Source organism: Hypomesus nipponensis, chromosome 10 (assembly GCF_054491055.1).
Source record: "Hypomesus nipponensis isolate SF chromosome 10, ASM5449105v1, whole genome shotgun sequence".
Classification (NCBI taxonomy): domain Eukaryota; kingdom Metazoa; phylum Chordata; class Actinopteri; order Osmeriformes; family Osmeridae; genus Hypomesus; species Hypomesus nipponensis.
The window spans coordinates 9,979,726-9,999,406 of record NC_140370.1 but is presented as its reverse complement, the minus strand read 5'-3'; the positions used below and the strand labels follow the sequence as shown (position 1 = coordinate 9,999,406).

General features: G+C 41.4%; 3 protein-coding genes across 3 annotated transcripts; all 3 read right to left on the bottom strand.

Moving 5' to 3' along the window:
• Nucleotides 1-941: 941 nt before the first annotated feature.
• rab31 (RAB31, member RAS oncogene family) lies at nucleotides 942-4,966 on the bottom strand. Its single transcript, XM_084708224.1, has 7 exons — nucleotides 4,782-4,966; nucleotides 4,072-4,151; nucleotides 3,713-3,794; nucleotides 3,286-3,357; nucleotides 3,041-3,147; nucleotides 2,654-2,763; nucleotides 942-2,528 (listed from the first exon to the last, which is right to left on the bottom strand). Exons 1-7 carry the CDS (start codon nucleotides 4,815-4,817, stop codon nucleotides 2,431-2,433), a joined length of 585 nt encoding a protein of 194 aa, XP_084564350.1. The 5' UTR covers nucleotides 4,818-4,966; the 3' UTR covers nucleotides 942-2,430.
• A 239-nt stretch (nucleotides 4,967-5,205) lies between these two features.
• ralbp1 (ralA binding protein 1) lies at nucleotides 5,206-12,015 on the bottom strand. The gene is made up of 10 exons (XM_084708209.1): nucleotides 11,919-12,015; nucleotides 10,414-10,718; nucleotides 9,254-9,691; nucleotides 8,616-8,965; nucleotides 8,003-8,164; nucleotides 7,747-7,878; nucleotides 7,462-7,572; nucleotides 7,214-7,335; nucleotides 6,990-7,110; nucleotides 5,206-6,835 (listed from the first exon to the last, which is right to left on the bottom strand). The coding sequence occupies exons 2-10, from the start codon at nucleotides 10,658-10,660 to the stop codon at nucleotides 6,536-6,538; spliced, it is 1,983 nt and encodes a 660-aa protein (XP_084564335.1). The 5' UTR covers nucleotides 10,661-10,718; nucleotides 11,919-12,015; the 3' UTR covers nucleotides 5,206-6,535.
• A 538-nt stretch (nucleotides 12,016-12,553) lies between these two features.
• twsg1a (twisted gastrulation BMP signaling modulator 1a) lies at nucleotides 12,554-19,569 on the bottom strand. Its single transcript, XM_084708223.1, has 5 exons — nucleotides 19,037-19,569; nucleotides 18,415-18,571; nucleotides 15,205-15,304; nucleotides 13,510-13,770; nucleotides 12,554-13,015 (listed from the first exon to the last, which is right to left on the bottom strand). Exons 2-5 carry the CDS (start codon nucleotides 18,538-18,540, stop codon nucleotides 12,834-12,836), a joined length of 669 nt encoding a protein of 222 aa, XP_084564349.1. The 5' UTR covers nucleotides 18,541-18,571; nucleotides 19,037-19,569; the 3' UTR covers nucleotides 12,554-12,833.
• Nucleotides 19,570-19,681: the final 112 nt, after the last annotated feature.

Below are 19,681 nucleotides of genomic sequence, written 5' to 3'. Positions count from 1 at the left end.
TAAATTCTTCAATCTTATTTACCCTAATGTAGGCTATCCATAAATAGATCACAAGTCCTTGCTAAATGTAATATGTACTACATATGGCTGTGGAAATCAATGCATACTCTGCATTCCTTCCCATTGAACCAATTACATCATTTGCAGCCTGCAGTCTCTTGTATCATTCTCTAGCTTGTGGCTTTCTGAGTGTCTTGAGTGTCACTGTTTAACTAGACTCAATTCCTGTTTTTTTTATTGCAATTCCTAAATAGTCTGAATCTGTTGACTATCTTGGCCGTGGTTAAGTCCATCTTTGTGTTAAGTAGTGCAACATACCCCCCTTCAGAATATGCAAGCTGTTCCAAGGTAATCCAGTGCACGACTGAAACAGAGCCTGTGGAATCCTGTACTCTCCATCTCATTTGCTCTATTTACAGCATTTCAAAAGGTCACGCAAGCACACATTGACTGAATAGAACAAACACATTGAACCATTGATAGAAAAGTAGGCAATAAGGAGTGTCAGACCTGGACATTTGTATCCCATTATATACATGATTTAACAATGATAAAACTACAGGCCTTTGAGATAACAATGAAAATAAAAGGGTGGATAACAGTTCTATTATCTGACTGCAGCCCTACTTCAAGGTGGGGTAGTTTTGCATTTCATTTATGTACAGCCAATGTGTCTGTACAATAGCCAACGAGTGAGTAGAGACAAAGTATTGTTTACAAACGCCCATTCCAACTGACACTCGATCAGTTTGCACTTCCTTGATTCTTAAATAGCAACCTCTTCTCCAGTCAAAATCTTTAAATTACATAAGTGACAGTGTTAGGTGTTATATTTAATAAATACATTTAAAGAAAACCTTTGAATCTGAGGCTCAGATGGCATTTGGACAAAACAGATCCAGGTCATGATTATTTAAATTATATCGTAATACAAGAACAACTAAAGAAAAAAACCTTTATTGTCATAAAAAAGAATATAAAAAGTATATGTAGTCTGTCACGTAGTCTGGATGAAATGCGAATAAATCACTTAAGCACATCACGTACTGTGAAAATGTATACAGGCCTACCATGCTTAACATTTAAAGGGTGGTCTGGCATGTCTAAACATGGCATGTATGATTTATTACTAACAATCAAGCATGAAACTAGTAGTATGTCCTACTCAGCTGTTTAATATGATTTATTTACAAAAGCAAAAAGAAAAGACAAAAGGCACTTGTCATCTTACAATAAAAAGCCATGAAAATGTTTTGCAAAATTACCTTAGTCAAAATTGTCAAGTCAGATGATAAACCTGCATCTGAGTATTAGTTGATCACATGCAAAATGTCACTTCTAGAATTGTGTTACAACAATCAGTAACTAGAAAAAAACACATTATAAAATACATTTGAGTAAAAAGTGTAAACATTTTAATAAAAAAGCAAATCTGAACCTCAAATATTTTAATTTTAAGTGTACTCTACTTACCAAAAAAAAGTATTCTGAAGTTGTAAAGTGCCAGATAAACAAATTGAGCCTCCTCTCCGGATGGTCAAATCCAATTGACATGTACTTCATTTACTGGGAATGTATTTTTCATAATTCACAACCACTGCATGTGTTACAAACTTAAAAGTTTGCGTTGTAATTCCATTGTAACAAAATGGAAGCTATTGAAATACAAGTCCCTTTCACTACTCACCTTAAGCATATGTTACACTCAAAGTACATGAGCTGTACTTTATAGACTAATGTGTATCACTTTTTGCAGTTGATCAGAGAATGATATCTGCAAAGACCAAATTAATGTGAGTAATGTCTTGAACCACAGTGCAATCACTTGATCTACACTGCTTAAGACTAAAAACATGTTCCGGATATAAATGTGTACATAATCATAACCAACTTTGACCAAATCAAAGTAGTCTTGTTAAATCCATTTAAACTACAAAAAATGTTTAGCAACTTTTTGCTATTGTCATCATTTGAGAATTTGGAGAATGTCATTAAGACGTGATCGGGGGTGTCGCCAGGAATTTTGGGCCCCATGAAAAAGAAAATATGTATTTATATTTTTTGATCATTTCTATAAGTTGTTCTTTTTTTGGGGCCCCTTAGAATGGTCCGAACTTTTCCCCCCTATACAGCGCCCCTGGACGTGATTACTCTTGTCACTGTATGCATGGTTATAATACAGCCTCTGAAACGCAGAAATATTACAAATTGTATTTAAGGATAACCTCTTGCTCTCCGTCCAACACTAGAGGGAGACAAATAGCACTACATAAAGTTGGTCAATCAAATAGTAAAATATTTCAATCGGGTCCAGGTCTTCCCCTCCAATCCTTCCCTAGGGGTCACTGCAGGCACAGTCGAACCTGTGTCAGAGTGAAGAGGAAGACATGTTCCTGAAGCCGGACGTCTCACTGGCCATTCCTGGTTTTACTAGCAACAGCGCTTTGTTGAGGAAGGAGGCTGTCGGCTCAGTTTAAAGGATTCGTTACTGTCTACCTCAGGATTCTCCAGGGGAGGGATCTGTCGACCTGAAATCATTGAGAGAGTAGAACATATTGTATATTGCTGTTTTATATGCAACTACTATTTGTTAGGGTTAAATATTATGTAATGGTCGTATTGTTGAAACACAGAATTTACTAGAAACACTTACTGATTTTCTGAAAGAGTTCCTCGACATTAATAGCATTTCTGGCACTAGTCTCGATGAAAATTGCTGCAATTGACTCAGCAAAGTCCTTGGCTTCCTTCATCGGGACTTCCCTGTTGTGGGACAATATAATGAGCTATAGCATTATCAAAATACCTGTGTAACTAAACTTGCGTCCACACAGATCACTTTTGTGATAGGTTTATATTTCTTATTTCAAATTCTTGTATTTCTCAATAGGGAAATACATTTGTGACTATAGTTGAACTCTTGTGCCAAGCTTTGAATCGTCTTTTCGTTTGAAGAGAATTACATCACATCCTGAATTCTGGTGCTTGTGTATTGTACTGCAGATCAAGATGGTAAAGCCTTACAAAAGAAACGTCATACCTGATGTCTCCCAGATCATTTTTGTTCCCTGCGATCGCTACAACAATGTCCTCAGGACCATGCTCCTTCAGCTCCTTCACCCATTTCTTCAGTGTCTGGAAAGAGTCCTGCAAGACAGAGCCAGGCCACAAAGAAAAGTGTAAATCTATGAGGTATCTGTTACTCTTGTGGAGATCTGTAACTGAGATTGATTTTAAAAGGAATCAGCCTTGTCACTTATTTTCTAAGGAAACAAATATTCATACCAGTTTGGTGATGTCATAGACAATGACAGCAGCAGCTGAACCTCTGTAGTACATTGGGGCCAGTGAGTGAAACTGGTAACAAAGAATAGAACAAATACACAAACATAAGCAAAACAAGAATATACAAAAAATAAAAAATCCTACTTCCCAATTTATAAACAGAAGTGATATTTTCCAATGGCAATATTCAAGTTACTGTTTCTTCTGTCACACATTTTAGCATACACCCAGTGAATCACTGAACAGAACTAGACCTAAAAATAGTAGCTAAGTGAATTAATGTCATGGGGGCACTTGATTAGATGATTAGTCAGGGTGACTAAGAAACAGTGTGTCCCAGTTTTGTGCTTATTTCAACAAAACTCAAAAGTATTAGAAATAAATATGTGATAAGAAGACTTAGGATGAATTCTGTGGATGTACACACCCTTTCTTGTCCTGCTGTGTCCCAGATAAGGAATTTGTGAAGTTCATTTCCACATGGCACCGTTTTCGTTAAAAATGATGCCCTGTGTTTGACAAACAGCATACACCAAAACAAATGAGCCTCATCGAGAAAGCAGTGTTTCATCACATTTCTGCAACTTTGATTTGGAGAATCCAGGTTGAGATTTTATACATAAGACATGTATTCCAAGACGAACTGACAGCTTTGTGTCATCCTCAATGGACATCAGTGGATCTCAAGGCGAGTCATGTGCAGGTGTGTTTCATTTGGTTTTCAATTAAATTACTTTGAGCTCCGATAACAAAACAATCTTTATAATTACTTTTTTTTTTACTTACCCTATTGTTGGACTTATGTTGTGGCTAAAATGATCTTGAACAAAACGACATACAATACTGGACTTTCCTACTCCTGTATCCTGGGAAACAATATAAATTGATTAGTCCCAATACTCTTAGCATTATACATTGCACTGAGACAAGGAAGTTGGGTTAAATCTCCTTTTTGCACCCCATAAGGTATTTCTACAATACTAAGCCACCTGGGAGTTGAAGACGATACAGTCTACAAATGCACGTCAAAGGCTGCAAAATTGGTCGAAAACCTACCGCAAGAAATATAGAAGCTAACTGGTTACTTTAGGTGATGACGTAATGGCTGGTATTTAATTGTAAGAGTAATTCCACAAATACAAAAAGATGCCCCCCTTTTAAATACACACACAAAACAACCACAGTCATTGACAAAATAACATACATTTTGACATTGAATATAATCTAGCGTCCTATTTTACCGGCTAGAAAGTTTTTTCATGGGCGAATGGTAGCGGTTTTTTCCCAAGGGGTTGTTATTTTCGACAAAGTCGGCTAACATGTAACTAGCTAAATTAGGCTACATTTGGTCAGTAAAATATTTTGTAGGCTTCCTGGATTAAAACACCTTTGTTACTGTCAAGTATAATGTCTGTTCTCTTTTCCATGTTTCAATGCTGTCGATACAGAACCGACAGCAGACAGATTTTTTTGGAGTCAACAAGAAGTTCACTTACCCCTAAAAGACAGACTTTAAGTTCCCTTATTGCCATTTTAGAAGGCTACTGCTACTCACATATCTCTTCAATATATTTTCAAAACTTTTGTCTCCACATGCTTACAGCAGAAATATTTTTCTTAAAAAAGGAGACACCCAAACTCTACGACAGACTGATCATCATTCCAACCATAACGGAAACCAGTTGAAGCCAACCGAATCACTAGTCACGTGGTGTTTCCATCTTTCGCTATGAACATTATTTTTAACAAACAAAAATTGATATAACGCGTCTTTAAAGTGTATTGATCACCAATTCTATTCGGCGAGTAAATATAGGAGATGCGTGAACATTTACATAGGGTATAATCAGAAGTATTTGCATAAACGTATAGGCCTAGCTTTTAAATTAGACATTGGACAACTATCTGTAAGACGCAAACTCAGAGATACAATCTTTTTTATTTATTTTAAGATTGACACTTTATTTTCACAGCATTATTTTGTCTGCAACAATACAAGCTACAAAAGCCTTTAATAATATGAAAATAATTTTATGAGAAGGAAAGATTATGAGCCACATCTAGCAGTAATCCATTACAATCACTTTAGGTTAATCTACTATATAATTTGGGGTGTCCTATCATCAGATTGCTTTGCCATATTCAAATGCAGTCCCACACATACAAAGTTCCTCTATTTATAGCATTAAAATAAAAAATAACATGGAAAAAACAGAGCTGAAAATACAGCACATTTCCAATTTTACAATAATGTACATGCACAATATGTTGTGCCTTTGTTTTACCCATCACAGATACACTGTAATGATGGTAGATGGGTAGCACATTGTAATTGGAAAAGATCATATACTATAGAGTCTGAAATGATTGACTTAAAATCTTGGCTTGTAATCACTCATAACAGACATCACGAGTCATGACCCTATTGCGTTAAGAGATGCAAATGCAATTTGTGTACAGAGTACATAATGCACAGGTCAGTTACCAGGCACAGTCCACCAGTTCTCTTGTTTGTACATCTGTAGTTCTCACAAACACATCGTTGTGCCAAATATTTATATGGCATGTCATTTCAAATCAACATATTTGCATAATTAGTCCTCCAAATATTCTATAATACTATGTAAATATATATAATATATAGAGACCCATCATAAATTCTTCATATTTCAAAGAGCATTTGTCCTAGTGGTTCTATTGTGCAACTCGTCCAGTCTTGCAGCTTCAGTTATGGCACAGTGGTTGCATTCCAAACAGGTTGTTCCATCTGAGACTGACTGGGAGAGGGGGTCATTATAGGGGGTGAATAAATTGGTCTGATCTTGTCCTTAAGGTCTAAAAGCAGGATCTTCAAAAAACTTAAAATGTAGGGTGCCTCCCTCACACTTCCAATACTACCCTTTCCCTTCAGTTCCTCCAGCTCCCGCCCTCCCTAACACAAAGGCTTGGCACTAGGGAGCATTCTATTCAGACGCATGGTCCCTCCTACTTTCTCATGCTGGCCTCAATTCCATTGATGCGTCAGCTAAAGGCAATTTCATTATGCACTGGTTATTTACCAAATAGCATGGGTAAATAACAAGTTCATAACTTTGGTCAGTTTTCAACCTTATGTGAAGCTAGCATGCACTGACTTGCCTAATTGTGGAGCGATAAAAGACATGTGGCTGTTGACTTCCTAGGGCTTTGAACAGCTGGAAATGTAAAGCAGTATGTATGTGGGCTAAATGGGAACAGAGATGAGCAGACTTCACAGGTTGGTCTCCCTCCTATCTTTACTTGGCGAAGGTTTAGCGGCATCCTTGCAGGGCTTGCCATTGGTGGAGGCAGGTTGTTCTGTAACGGTTGTCACAGGAGCCATGGAGCGCTTGGTCTGCTCCTCATTCCTGGCCTCTGGGCTGGGCTGTGTGGGAGGAGCCTGCTCCGAGGGAGGCGGGACCGTCAGTTCCTGCTGCAGCTTGTGGCTCTGAAGGAGACGGAGCTGGACACGCAGCTCCAAGATGGCTTCTTGCTCCTCGTGGATAGCTTGATTCAGGTGGGTGTTCTTGTTCTGCAGGTCAACCAATCACAAAATTAGCGGGATAGAACTCTTACTGTCACCAACCATATTCCAACACCTAAAAAATTTGACAAACAACGTATGTCTCCCCTCAAAAAAGGGCAAACGTAATAGAAAAACGTTATACTATAAGTCTGACCCTCACCTCCAGTTCTTCATTCTGCTTTTGTAGGTCTTCGAGGATCATCTGCAGCTCTTCCTCATCCTCACTCTCACTCTCGCTGTCTGAGGAGTACTCCTCAGTCTCACTGCGGCCTTGCTGCCGACTGGAGAAAACACAAACCCAGCGTAGTGGGAAATCAAAAGGTAACCGTGTCATTACCCCAAGTTAATTTTCATCCTCTAATGTCTATTTTTGAACACTTTCACCTCTGTATGTCAGCAATTTCAGCCCGCAGCCTCTCAATCTCCTCCTTCTCAGTGGCTATCTGCCGCCGCAGAACCTGCTCTAGAGAGATCAACTCCTCTTGCTCTGTCAGGATCTCATTCTCCTGCACAGGGGGGCGGGAGGAAAAGAGGAACATCCATATTTGTATTGTATTGTTCCCATATTTGTATTAGCCCTTTTAAAAACACCACAGTCTCACAATGCAGATGTGCCTGTGTGTGCGTCTTACCTGTGCTAGCAGGATGTTGACCACCTCTTCCTCATTCTCAGTCATTTCCTCTTTGGACACATCCTCTTTGGAGAGACTTGCTATCTCCTGAGCAATCTTACTCTCACACTCCTGACAGGTCACAAGGGAGGGAGGCATGGAGGACTTCCATTACGCAGGCATATCACGAGAGACATACTGGATTGTGGCTTGTAAAAACGTTTTTTTTTGTAATTAATGTAGCAAGTTTCAATGACACAGAACCTACAGTTCCATGACCATTAAAGAGGCATGTGTTTTACTAGCCTGCCGTTTGGCTTCTCTCAGTTTGCGTTTGAGAGCAGTGAGGATGCGCTGCACCTCCCACAATCTCTCCTCTTTAGACAGGTCTTTCACCCCTGCCTGGAGGTCCCTGTGCAGGCAGTTCAGCAGGAACTCCTGGAGAACATCACACATATATGTCAAACAAATGGAGCAGTGGTGGTCGAATACCGTCGTGCTTAGTGAATGGCAAAGCTGAATGGGGCTAAACTGGGAGGGCAGAAGGGAGCAGTCCACCCACCTGTCTGCGTATCTCCTCCTTGATGCTCTCCTGGGTCTCAGGCAGCGCCGGCATGGCGGCCATGTTGGACCAGCGCAGGGGGCGCACCACAGGCTTCAGCACCACTTCTCCAAACAGCTCCCTCACGTGCGTGAAGAACACGTAGAGAACCCGGTTCCCGATCTAAAGCAGGAGGAACAGGGGGAGGGAGGGGATGGGGTGTGCTGAAAGTCATTTGTCTACATGGCAGTCTGTGGGATGATGGATGCTGTGCTACCGCTGGATCATCGAAAGTGGAACAGCCACAGAAGTGGTTCTCCTGAGAATAAATTAGCTGCTTGGAAGTAGGGCATCCTTTCTCCCCCCACCCCCAATTTTGTTTTTTAAATAACTGTCTTCCTTTTGTCACAATTTTTTTGTTTGTTAAATAAAATAAAGTAATTGTTTCAATGAGCTGAATGTAGAATATGTTTACAACTACTTCTTTTATAGGTGTTATATGCCCAAATCCCTCTAAACAGTAACTCTCCCATTATCTACAGTCTATCCTCACATGTTAAACTTGATCAACTCATTTCTTCTGAAACCCCTTCTGTTCTCTCCTCTCCTCACACTGTCCCTCTTCATCTCTGACCTGAACGGTGGGGTTGAGGACTATGGAGATGTTCTGGATGTTCATCTTGGTGTCAGCCTCCCTGGCGATGACATGGTCCATGTGGGTGACCAGCCAGGACAGAATGAGCCTGCAGCCAGGGGTCATTTCTGTCAGCAGCCGCTGGAACTCGGTGACCTTCTCCGCCTCGCCCTGTCTACTGCAGGCGTCCTCAAAGCGCTGGGCCAGCTCTCGGCCCAGCAGGTTCTCCGGCAGCTCACGGAGGTACTGCTTCAGCAGGCTGGCTACCGTGTGGGGGTCATACTCTTCCAGACAGGGACACTCCTCGCGGTCGTAGGCGGCTTTCAACTCGTCCACCTTGGACTTCATACCTGGGAGGAGGGAGGGGAAAGGGAGGTGTGGGCATAATAGGTTGGAAGTCAAATTGCTGTTTTGGACATTTAATGTAAGGAGAGATATTAACAGAAGATATTGTACATATTGTATGTTGCTGTGACTAACATTGTCACACTGCATTAACGGGGAAGATATTGTTAATACATTTAACCAGACGTGCAGACGTAACAAAGCATGTTTTCACGCATTCATGTGGTCAACAAAAGTCAACTCCTCAAACTGATAACCGTCTCACCAAGGTTCAGATCTGAGGTAACTCCTACCTGACACGCGGTAGATCCCCTCGCACTTCATGCCGTAGCTCTCTATGTAGTCGATGCACTCCCTGAAAACGGCAGGCAGCTGGAGGCCATCGTAGAGGGCTGTTCGTTTCACAGCCTCGGCAAGAGGGGCCCCGAAAATGGGCCTGAGGGTGGGGGTCTCCAGGGGCACCGGCTCGGCCTCCGCGGTGGGCTTTTTCTTCTTCTTCTTCTCCTTCCACTGTTTGACCACGTCTGCAGCCGTCAGGTCCTTGGACTTCTTGTCCTTGGCCTTGTCCTCCTTGGGGCCCTTCTCCTTCTCCTTCACCTTGAAGTCTTTCTCCTTCTTCTTGGAGAAGCTGGGCTTCTTGAACACGTGGATGCCCTTGGAGCGCTTCATCTTGGACGGGCTCTCCGCTTCGTCTGCCGAGCTGTCCTCCTGGAAGGCGGCGTAGCCCTCCGCTGAATGACGGAGCAGAGGAAGAAGGAGAGGAAAAAGACGAGAGGGTGAGAGTTAAGGTAAACCCTTAATCCCCTCTTTCTCTCTCTGCTACCACACACCCCTCGATCACCATGTTTTGAGACAGAGGCAAGAAGAGAGGACAGAACAGGAGGGGGAGAATGGGGACTGAAAAAGAGGTCAGCCACCAATTTAGCACAATTCCCACTGCATCTTGCCAGTTTCCATTCCTGAACAAGCTTTAGAATGGTGATTCGGTGCTTCCTCTGAGCAAAATGCAACCAACTAGTGTCAACCTGCATTAAAGCTCCGCTCACAGTTTGTTGTCTCCTTTAATCAGTGCCACTATAGTACGTATTCCCAGGCAAAAACACTCTTTATCAGCTTGTGGCACAAGACACACCTTCACCGGGTATTGGGTGTGCCCCTCAAACTGTCTTTCTCTTCCTTTCTGTCACTGTGCCCTTGGATGGCTAAATTTAACTGCAGGATAACAACACCAAAAAAGATACAGTCATGTGGAAAAATGTATCTAACAATCTAGTAACATTTAAACAGATTGAGAAAGATTAACACTGTTAAATGGTTTGACCCAAAACTAGGTCTGATAGAGGCAAACTGGTGAGGCAAACTTATTCTTATAGACACATAAGACCTGACACATGTCTTTGTTGTTTTAAACTACACATCACAACCATTTTAGAATGTAAAGAAGCTTTCTTACTTCTCTTTTCTTTTTTCTTAAACTTGTTCTTCTTCTTGCTGTGTTCCTTGTCGTCGTCTGAGACGGCATCAGGGGGCTCGTGGTGGTGTCCATCATGGGGGGGTGACGGCTCGCCCGTGCGGTAGAGACCAGGGAACTTGGTGGGGCTGATCTCTTCAGAGCTCGGGGTGCGGGCCACACCCCCTGGGTGCTCTGCCCTGCGCTGCTCCGCAGGACTGCTGCTGGGGGGCAGGAAGCACTCCGTCATGGCTGCACTGCCCTGGTCAGAACTCTCTGGCCTCAGACACCTTTCCGCTCCATCACACCTGCAGGGGGCAGCTGTCTTAGTTAATAACGCCACGGTATTGTCTTCACCTTGTTAACCACCTGTTAAGGTTGAACTTTTCTTATAGCACCTCTTAGATTCATTTGATGAGTCCCTTGATATTAATTTGACACCACAGGAATCTAATACTAATTCAACGTTTGTTTATTACTAATTCTGGTTTATGATGCAAGTTATTTTTCTTATGAAAGAACAACTTCTACAACCACTGCAGAAACAAAATATACCCACCAGGTGGGGCTCTATTGTAAAAAAAGGTATATTTTGGATTATGCCAACCCCACACAAACCCATAGCCAACAAGCAGAAGGCAATGTCACACCCATATCTATCCATTGTTATGCCAATACGATGGCATCCTACGAAGGTCAAACAAATGAAGAGTCACTCGTATTGGTAGTGTAGAAATGCCTAAATCCCTTGCTGTGTAATACTAGACCCTTGTATGGGGAAGCTTTGACAAGTTCCTTTCTCAGATTAACCAGGTAGGCCTACCTATAGCAGCACTATAAAAAATCTAAGTAGCACTGAATATCAGAGCTTGTCTAATAAATAATGGGTCCCATTATCTGCCAAACATCTTTCTTATGTCATGATATTGCTTAGCAGGGAACCTTGACATGCGCCCCATTCAAACACTACCAAACTCGACACCATACAGTAAAAGATAACTGGAGCTAACAATTTCAAAGACTGTAAATTCTAATCGTTTAACAAATCAAACTAATGGAGATTACAGACTAAGACAACTAGCTAGCAAAAGAAAAGCCTGCCATCCAACCATCCTTGTTGTGGAGGATTATCCTTTTCAAAACTGGCCTGACTTCTGGAATACCAATTCAACAGAGATAAACGGGCAGTAATAATAACTAAGCATTTTCTAACTTGCCTTTTTCCAGCCAAAGCACCACCTGTAAGCTAACTAGCATTAATAATGAATCTGCTTACATTTAACGAAGGCCTACATGCTAGTTATGCTAGCTAGTAGTACAGTAACCAGTTTACTGTGCTCAAGTAAGCCAAGTAGCTAGCTTGCTAACGTCACAGCAAAGCTATTCTCTTATTCTGGCCACTCAACGAACCATTAAGATCATATAAGTAAATCAACACATATTAACCATGTTACACATTTGTAGTGAGGTTAACTCAGAAGAAAATATGAGGTAGTTTAGAAACTAACCTTCCGGACAATTTTGAGCTGAGCTTCCTGCTGCCCGTTTGTATACCAAATAAACCGACGTGAGTCTGCGCTGTATGACCAGATGCATGTTAGGAATTGTAGTTCAATGGCTAGAGGAGAAACTACAACCTTTTTTCTACTGAACTGGCTCAGTCTATTCCAAAGCTCACAGCTGCTCTTTGCTGAAATGAGGTCACGTAAATGAATATAATAAAAAGACTCATTGTGTTTCTGGGACATTTGTCTTCACTAACTGCTTGCCAACTGGGCACAGCATCAGTGATAAGCACCCTACCGCCTTTGAAAACCTGTTGGCACTACAGAGGAGTTCTGTAGCAGTAAAAGATTGGCATCAGTTAACACTCTTTCCCTCATTTGTAGAAGATGGTTTGCTTGCACTGGGACACCTGTGAACTATAATGACACCTTTGTTTTCCCAGGAAATTATGCACTTCCTGACTGTGTGAAACTAAGGTAAGATTGCATGGGGAGCGAACAGGAATGAAGGCTGTTGTAGCAAATTACTGTTTTCCCATGCTGCAATTTCTGCTTTATAAATAGTGACAAAACAATAAAGACAATTTCATTTGTTGTTTTTTGAATCTTGAACTACAAACCAAAGACAATTTCACCAACATTTTCTTTATTTGGTGTGCAATGGGGATTCAGTGGATCATTACTGTAAAAAATACATTATTTATACACCTCTAGCTTAAAAACAACAACAACACTATTGAGAACATATCTAAAATATACAGTGAAAATATCAGCAGAATAAAAAACTTTTTTGAAAAGGGGTGGGAAATATCTTACAACCTAGATCAGGCATGTGAACACATTATCGGTGACAGATTCCTATGCCCGCAGTCCTCGTTCTGGTCAAGTCTTGACGTGGTGCCAGCATGTGCCCACACTTCAGAAGAGACAGTTCATGCACTTCACAGCCTTGCTGCCATAGTCCAGACACTCTGGGCCAATACACTGACAGCAGGCGTTATGAAACCAGCGGTATTTCGATCCTCCCATTGACTCGCAGTATATTTTACACTGTCGGATGGACAAGCAATCATCGAAGTAGACCACTGTACACATGTTGTCTAAGAGAAGAGAGATGGAGATAAGGGAGATGTTAAGTCAGTAAGCCAATAAACACATTAAAGTAAAGGCAGTAAAGGTTGCCTGCTAAAAGCGCGATACATGAACCTCCCATGTTTTGTTGAATTATTTTTACAGCCATAAAAAAAATGTAAGTAAGTGCGACCATATGTTTTTGGTGGATCTAATGAGTTAACGGTTCAGTTCTGTGGGAACGCTCTCTCAAGAGTGTCTTTTTATAGTAAATAAGCCTGGGTCAGAGGTTCAGAGCCAAACTGGCCACAGAAGAATGAGAAGAAAGGGAGGATGAGGCAAAGAACGACCTCAATCCATTAACTTGCAGACAGTCTTTTTATGTAGGACATTTTGTGCTAGTAAAAAGATATGTTACTAACAGGGTGGTACAAGTATAATTTACAAATGTAAACAACTAGGATGGTGTTGCTTAACATGTTGCTTTCCTTTACAGCGGACCTGCCATAAGTGTTTACACTACCTTGAGTGTCATAGCTTGCATGAATGCTGTTGCCAGGCAGAGATACATTTTGGTGCTGGTCATCAAGTGTCTCCAGAAAAGAGACCAGGTTTTCATGGTGAGAGAGTTCCTCTGCGACGGGGAAGGACACCACCATCATGTTGATTGGAGCCTCTCCTTCTGTGAGAGCTCGGAACAGCGAGGGGATTGGTCGGTGTAGCTCCTCCACTGTGCTCTTGGAGGTAGCGGGAGTGTCACTGTAGTTCTTTGGATTACACATGCCTGACAGACAGGTACCGACAGTGGCAAAGAGATTGAGTGATTAATATTTGATAAGAAACATGCAAAAAGGTTTCAAAGATCACACTCTTATCTTAATTGAATGCTACTACTTTAATTTCCAAATACAGCAGTAATCGCTTCACAAGTCATTGCCTCCTCAGAATTGATTTGACCTTAACTTTTAAATAGACACAAAGTGAATTAGACCTAATTGGTCAATTATGTTATGAAGAGAGGAGTTGGACAGAGGAATTGGAGTTCAAACCAATGTTAAAAGCAAAGCCAAAACAGATGTTTTCAATAAAGGTTACACATGGGTCCACCGTCCGTCATTCCCTCCCCTTTTCTAATACAAACTGTACTTTTGTGACCATTTCTGCACATCAAAGCAAGTGCTGTTGGCACCAAATACATGCTTTGCATGGAAACTTGGTCATATGACAGTCATAAAATAACATACAAAAGAGAAATATATACTGGCTAGTGGCTGCAATCTTTTCTAGATATGCTGTAAAGGCCTATGCTTGTGGGATAGTCCATGGACAAAACATCTGTACAACAGTGGTCTCTCTGCTCTTACATAGCCTCATGCTTTCATTTGTCATTCCCATAAAAAAATAATAAAAGATTGGTTGTCAACACCTACAGCAACATCTGCTGAAAGCACAGAGAGGAAAGACAGTGTATCCAGTTTGAACGTAATGACATACCTGATCATACAATAATATTCTGATCATTCTATAATCAGCTGTATTTATTTTCTTATGAGACACCACCCCCTCCACTATGCCTTGGTTAACAAGAAAGGTCAAAGTTCACTTGAGAAAGGTTAACCCTGTTTCTCTCGACTGACTCTTGAGACCTTTGATGCTCCAAACCTCCTTTGGACTTCCTGTTCATGTGGTGGGCCCTAAATTGAGACTTTATTCCCTTCATTTCCTCAAGTCTAATAAAGAGTCCTCCCTTCACCTCTCCTCATACCAGGTTGTGAGAGGAATCAATTCTCATTCCAGTGGGCCCTTTCGTGTCTGGTTTCACTCACCTAACACTCACCTCATATCAGAACTACACCACTAAAAAGACTAATGCTTTCTAAAAACATGCCAAAATAGACAAGAGCACTATTAAAACACATACAAGTACCAAGACACACACTACTATACACACACATTTGACATAAAATATAGTTCATAACCAAGGTTTCATGAGCAATATCTTGGCTGATTAAGAGAGCATCCAAAAATAAGATATATCAACTTGAATTAATGGGATATATGGCTCCTGTGTAGCCAGCAGAATAATTTAGAACGGTGAAAAGACAGTTTTGCTGCAATGACGCAGTAGGTGTCCGTTATCACCCGATAATGGACACCCCTGCAGCCAATCAGAATTGAATATTCACCCAGAACATGGTATAAGGGATATAACACTCACCCACACAGTCACAACACTCCTCCCAGAGGGTCCCCAGACACAGCATGCACTCTTTACAGCAGGAACAGTTCCCATCAGAGGGACGACACTGACACAGCTCCTGTTGCACACAAACACACAGGCATCAGCAACATTACTGCAAAAGTGTTAAGAAGAACAGATATCATTTTCATGGTAAATACAAAAAGGGTACAGATTTGGCTCTGAGAGCCATGTGGTTTGAGTAAAAATTAACAGATGCCAGAACAGAACACATCAACACTAACACACAAGAAACATTCAATTAAAAAGGCAGTTCAACAGCAGGTTTGTGTTCCGGACAGCAACTCCATTAGACAGGAACAATTACAGGTCAGTGCAACTTCACAGTAACATGGAATGTACAATGTGGTATCATAGAATGTAAGCGCGTGTCATACAGCCGCAATAATAACTTCATGGTTGTGTATTGGTTGTGGTGAATCTGAGTTTATATGGATGTACCTGTTCTGGCTCGTCTAAAGAACAGTAATACAAACAACAGATTTCCCATAACTATTGCATTGATGCTTTCAAATATTACAGTAAGGTGCACTGTCTTAATAGAGATTAAGAGAATGTCTGTGTGTGTTCTTGCTAAGCAAGGGGATATAGTTTCACATCTTCATCACAAGAAAAGTTTGGGACAAGATAGCAAGCATTAAGCAGAGTTCCTTTTGATCAAAGCGTATCAAAAGTGTACAACACTACAATGTGTAGTAATTGTAAACATCCTTGCAAAGAATGTTTCCCTGTCTATGTTTACCCTTACACAAGCAAAATGAAGACCGAACAAAGAAACACTCATAAGCATCTACATTCGTTCAACAAATATCATGATGGCATGGATACTACCGAGCCTGTGGGCAAGGACTAATGGTGATTTAGACTGGCATAGTGTTCCTCTGTTTCTAGCACTTCTACTGACACAGAACACAGAGCACATTCCACAAAGTCAAGGTCACGGCAATGAAGGAGGGGCTGAAGAGAGAGAGAGAGAGAGCTGTGAGAAGAAAACACCTGGTGCACAGAACATGGCTGCTCCCCCCACAACAGACTCTCTCTCTCTTTTGTTTGCTTTCATTCCCTCGATCTTGTTCCTTCTCTCGCCTAACCCGATAACTTGTTGTTCGTTCTTTACCTCTTTTCATTTGTTCTCTTTCTCAATCCCTCCCCTCCTTTCCCCTTACGTTCTCTGAGAAACCATCTCTGAAGCATAAACAGAATGCAGTTGCAAAGGACGGCCTCTGACTCAACAGCATAGCATTTCACAACCACATAGAGAGCTCTCTCTACCTCCCAGCATGCTTGATCTGATGATAGAAGGGTTTGTTATGGTTACTGTTCATGAAGAATGTCTTCCCGTATCTCCAGTAAACAGTAAATGGAGACTGCTTAGAAAATGAGGCCTGTAACAAAAAACGGAGGCAGCTTAGAATCTTTGTTACTGTAACTAAACATATCCTCATGTCAAATCTGACCTGGTTGACTAAACACCACTCAGTAATGTCGAAATGAGTGGTTGATTCAGAACCCCGTACTTCCATCTAGAGGATGAAGAAGATGGGGTGAAGGCGAAAGTGTGTTCAGACACAGAACGTGTGCTGCCTTGTCCTGCAAAGCACTCATGTGTAACTTTGAAATTGCTGCCCCACCCTACTAACGGCTGGGTTTGGACAAAGCTGGCTGCAGGCTACCCTGAAGCAGCCCTAGAACTCACTGTGTGAGTGTGTGTTTGTGTCTGACTGCACACTTCCAGGCTCCAGGGCAGCATGTTATCCCCCCCTCTACGCACACACCTCCTTCTGACCCTACCGTTCCCTGTCTCCCCTAGCCCCCTCCGCCCCTTCCGTCTCCCCCCTAGGGGGCTTTGGGAATTCACACAAATGATGGAAGCAAAGACTGATAGAGCATCAGACATATCCCACTAATCACCAGCAGCATGCAGCTTCCACAGGGGGAGGAGGTTGTTTTCTCTTTCACTCCACACTGCAAAATCTGACAGCAAGTTAGCATGTTAGCATTTTGAAGGTTCAGGGAACTAAGTCTGCTGGAAAGGTTGTCCTGTCAGTATCAATTTGAGCAGTAATCAATCTGGTTATGAATCTAGGGTGTTACAAACATACAGGACTTCAACATTTAATTATGCCAGAGAATAAAGACGCACCAAAAAAACACTTTGTAAAGCATTGTCAAATTCTATTTAGGGGGCCTGAGCACCAAAATAAATGAATGATAAATAACACAGTAAACTTTGACACTACAGTGCGAGAGCATACTCCACAAGGAACTCAAACACCACAAGCGAGTGTTGTACACTAATGAACCCTCTTGTCAGACAGAAAGTGAGGTCAGACGGATTAGGAGGAACTGGTCACTGAGGTTAACAGTGCAACATAAAGAAATAGTGGGCTGGGCAGGCCCACTAAATACAGACTGGCTCAAAGCAGACCAACCGCCAAAGGCTGAGAAGAGCTCCAAGGGAGAGACAGATAATTCAGAGAAAAAGAGAGAGGGAGCAAGTGAGAGAGGTAGGAAAAAAAAGAAAAAGACAGAGAGAAGAGAAAGACAGAACCAAAAAGAGACAGAGAGAAGAGACAAAGAGAGAGCACAGAGAACACAATGCTAACAGATTAGCAAATAAACACACAAAAGTCAAGCTCAAATATGGAATCTATCCAATGTTGTTTTACAGCTCTGACTATGTTTATGTCACGTCAACATTAGTGTAAATGTCTGTTAAGTCATTTCAATGGATCAGTTATTTAGTGAAACAGTCAAACAGCCAAAAGAAACAGAAGTGATGAATTGTCTTCTACTAGCAACCTGTTCTGGGAACGTTTTCAGGATTTTGTTCAGCTTATTGAAGGAATGCATCTGCATTCCTTTTCATAGTCACATTTCTTCTTCATTCCTTCAGTTGGAAAACAACGGTCACCATTTTCTTAGTACAGGAATGTTTCATTTCACTCTTGGAATGAAAAAAAGCAGCTTCCATATTATTTCAGCATACAAATGTATAAGGAAAACCTTCTTTGTCTACGTAACCAGAATAAAACCATATAAATCTAAATTTTCAATAATTATGCTGGTGATGCATTTGAGTACAGTTTTGGGGTCAATCACATAAGCAGTGTTCATCTAACAGTAATGAGTTCCTGGGCACAAAGTGAAGGTTGCAGTCACTCTTACTTGTATGAGGCACTTGCTAACGTCGCTGGCACAGAGTGCTTTGTTACAGGCCATGCTCAGAGACATTCCCGACAAGAGAAAGAGAAGTGCAGCCGTGGCTGGAATCATCAGCTGACCCGACCTCATCCTGGGGGCTCAACAGCAAGTCACTGTCCACCTGGATCAACACACAGCAACAACCGTGTCAGAGTGGGTGGCACAGAACAGTGTACATTCGTTTAGGATATTCTAACTTGATTCTAAATGTAGTCAAATTAGTATTTCATTATTGCATTTATTTAGAAGTTTTTTTCATTCCTTCTTTTTAGGATATTGTGACCACTAACCTATGTTTAGACTGCAACAAGGACAAAATAAAAACATCTGGCAACATCAGCTTTAATCTTTAACTTGAATGCAAGGAAACTACTCATCATGGTGAGATGCTTCTTCAAGATTGCCATAGAAACGTTTTTTTATTTCCATTAAAAAATAATGAGATGGTTGAGAGAAAACCATTTTAGACAGTCATTTTAAACTTTTCGTTTGTGTTAATAGGCTACATTTAACTCGCATGCACAACAAATCGTGAGCAGACACTGATTCGTGCCAGATTATCAATAATAAGACATGAACAACTTACCAAAAGTAAGTTAAGAAGGTCCTGGACGTTCCCTTTGGCTGGTGGTTTTATTCACTTTGTACCCGTCCACTTTTCAGGATGGAATTATGCCGCTAATGTGTCCAGAGGGCGTCAGTTTCTCCGCAACACAAAGCGACAGGCAGTCGGGCGCCTTAAAGACACACAGCCCATTTTGAAATCCAAGAGTTGCAAGAGAGCCCAAGCCAGGTGAGATGAGAAATATGTTGCGGCCGAGATAACAGAATGCTAAATTGTGGGCACACACAGGGTGTCTTCATACACGCTAAATGTGTAAAGAACATGCGTTGAAGTTATAAAGTGGACACGTTAAATCCATGGGACCTTGTGAGTTGGCCACTACTTGCATTGCTTGACTCTCGTATTGCAGCCATAAAACCCCCATTATAAAATTCTTTGTCTCCGTTCTAATCAAGAATGCGATGAATAGGTGGCCACGAGTACCTCATTAGCAGTGAAAGAGCCATTCGGAAGCCATCGTGATCTTGTGGGGCAGTTTACTTCGACGGGGCGTGCTACTACCGATAAAACGTGACAAGTATCCCATTGTAACCTGATATACCCCCATAGCCGATTTACACCACGGATATGCTCACCTTAAAATTGTATAAAACCTAATATGAATTT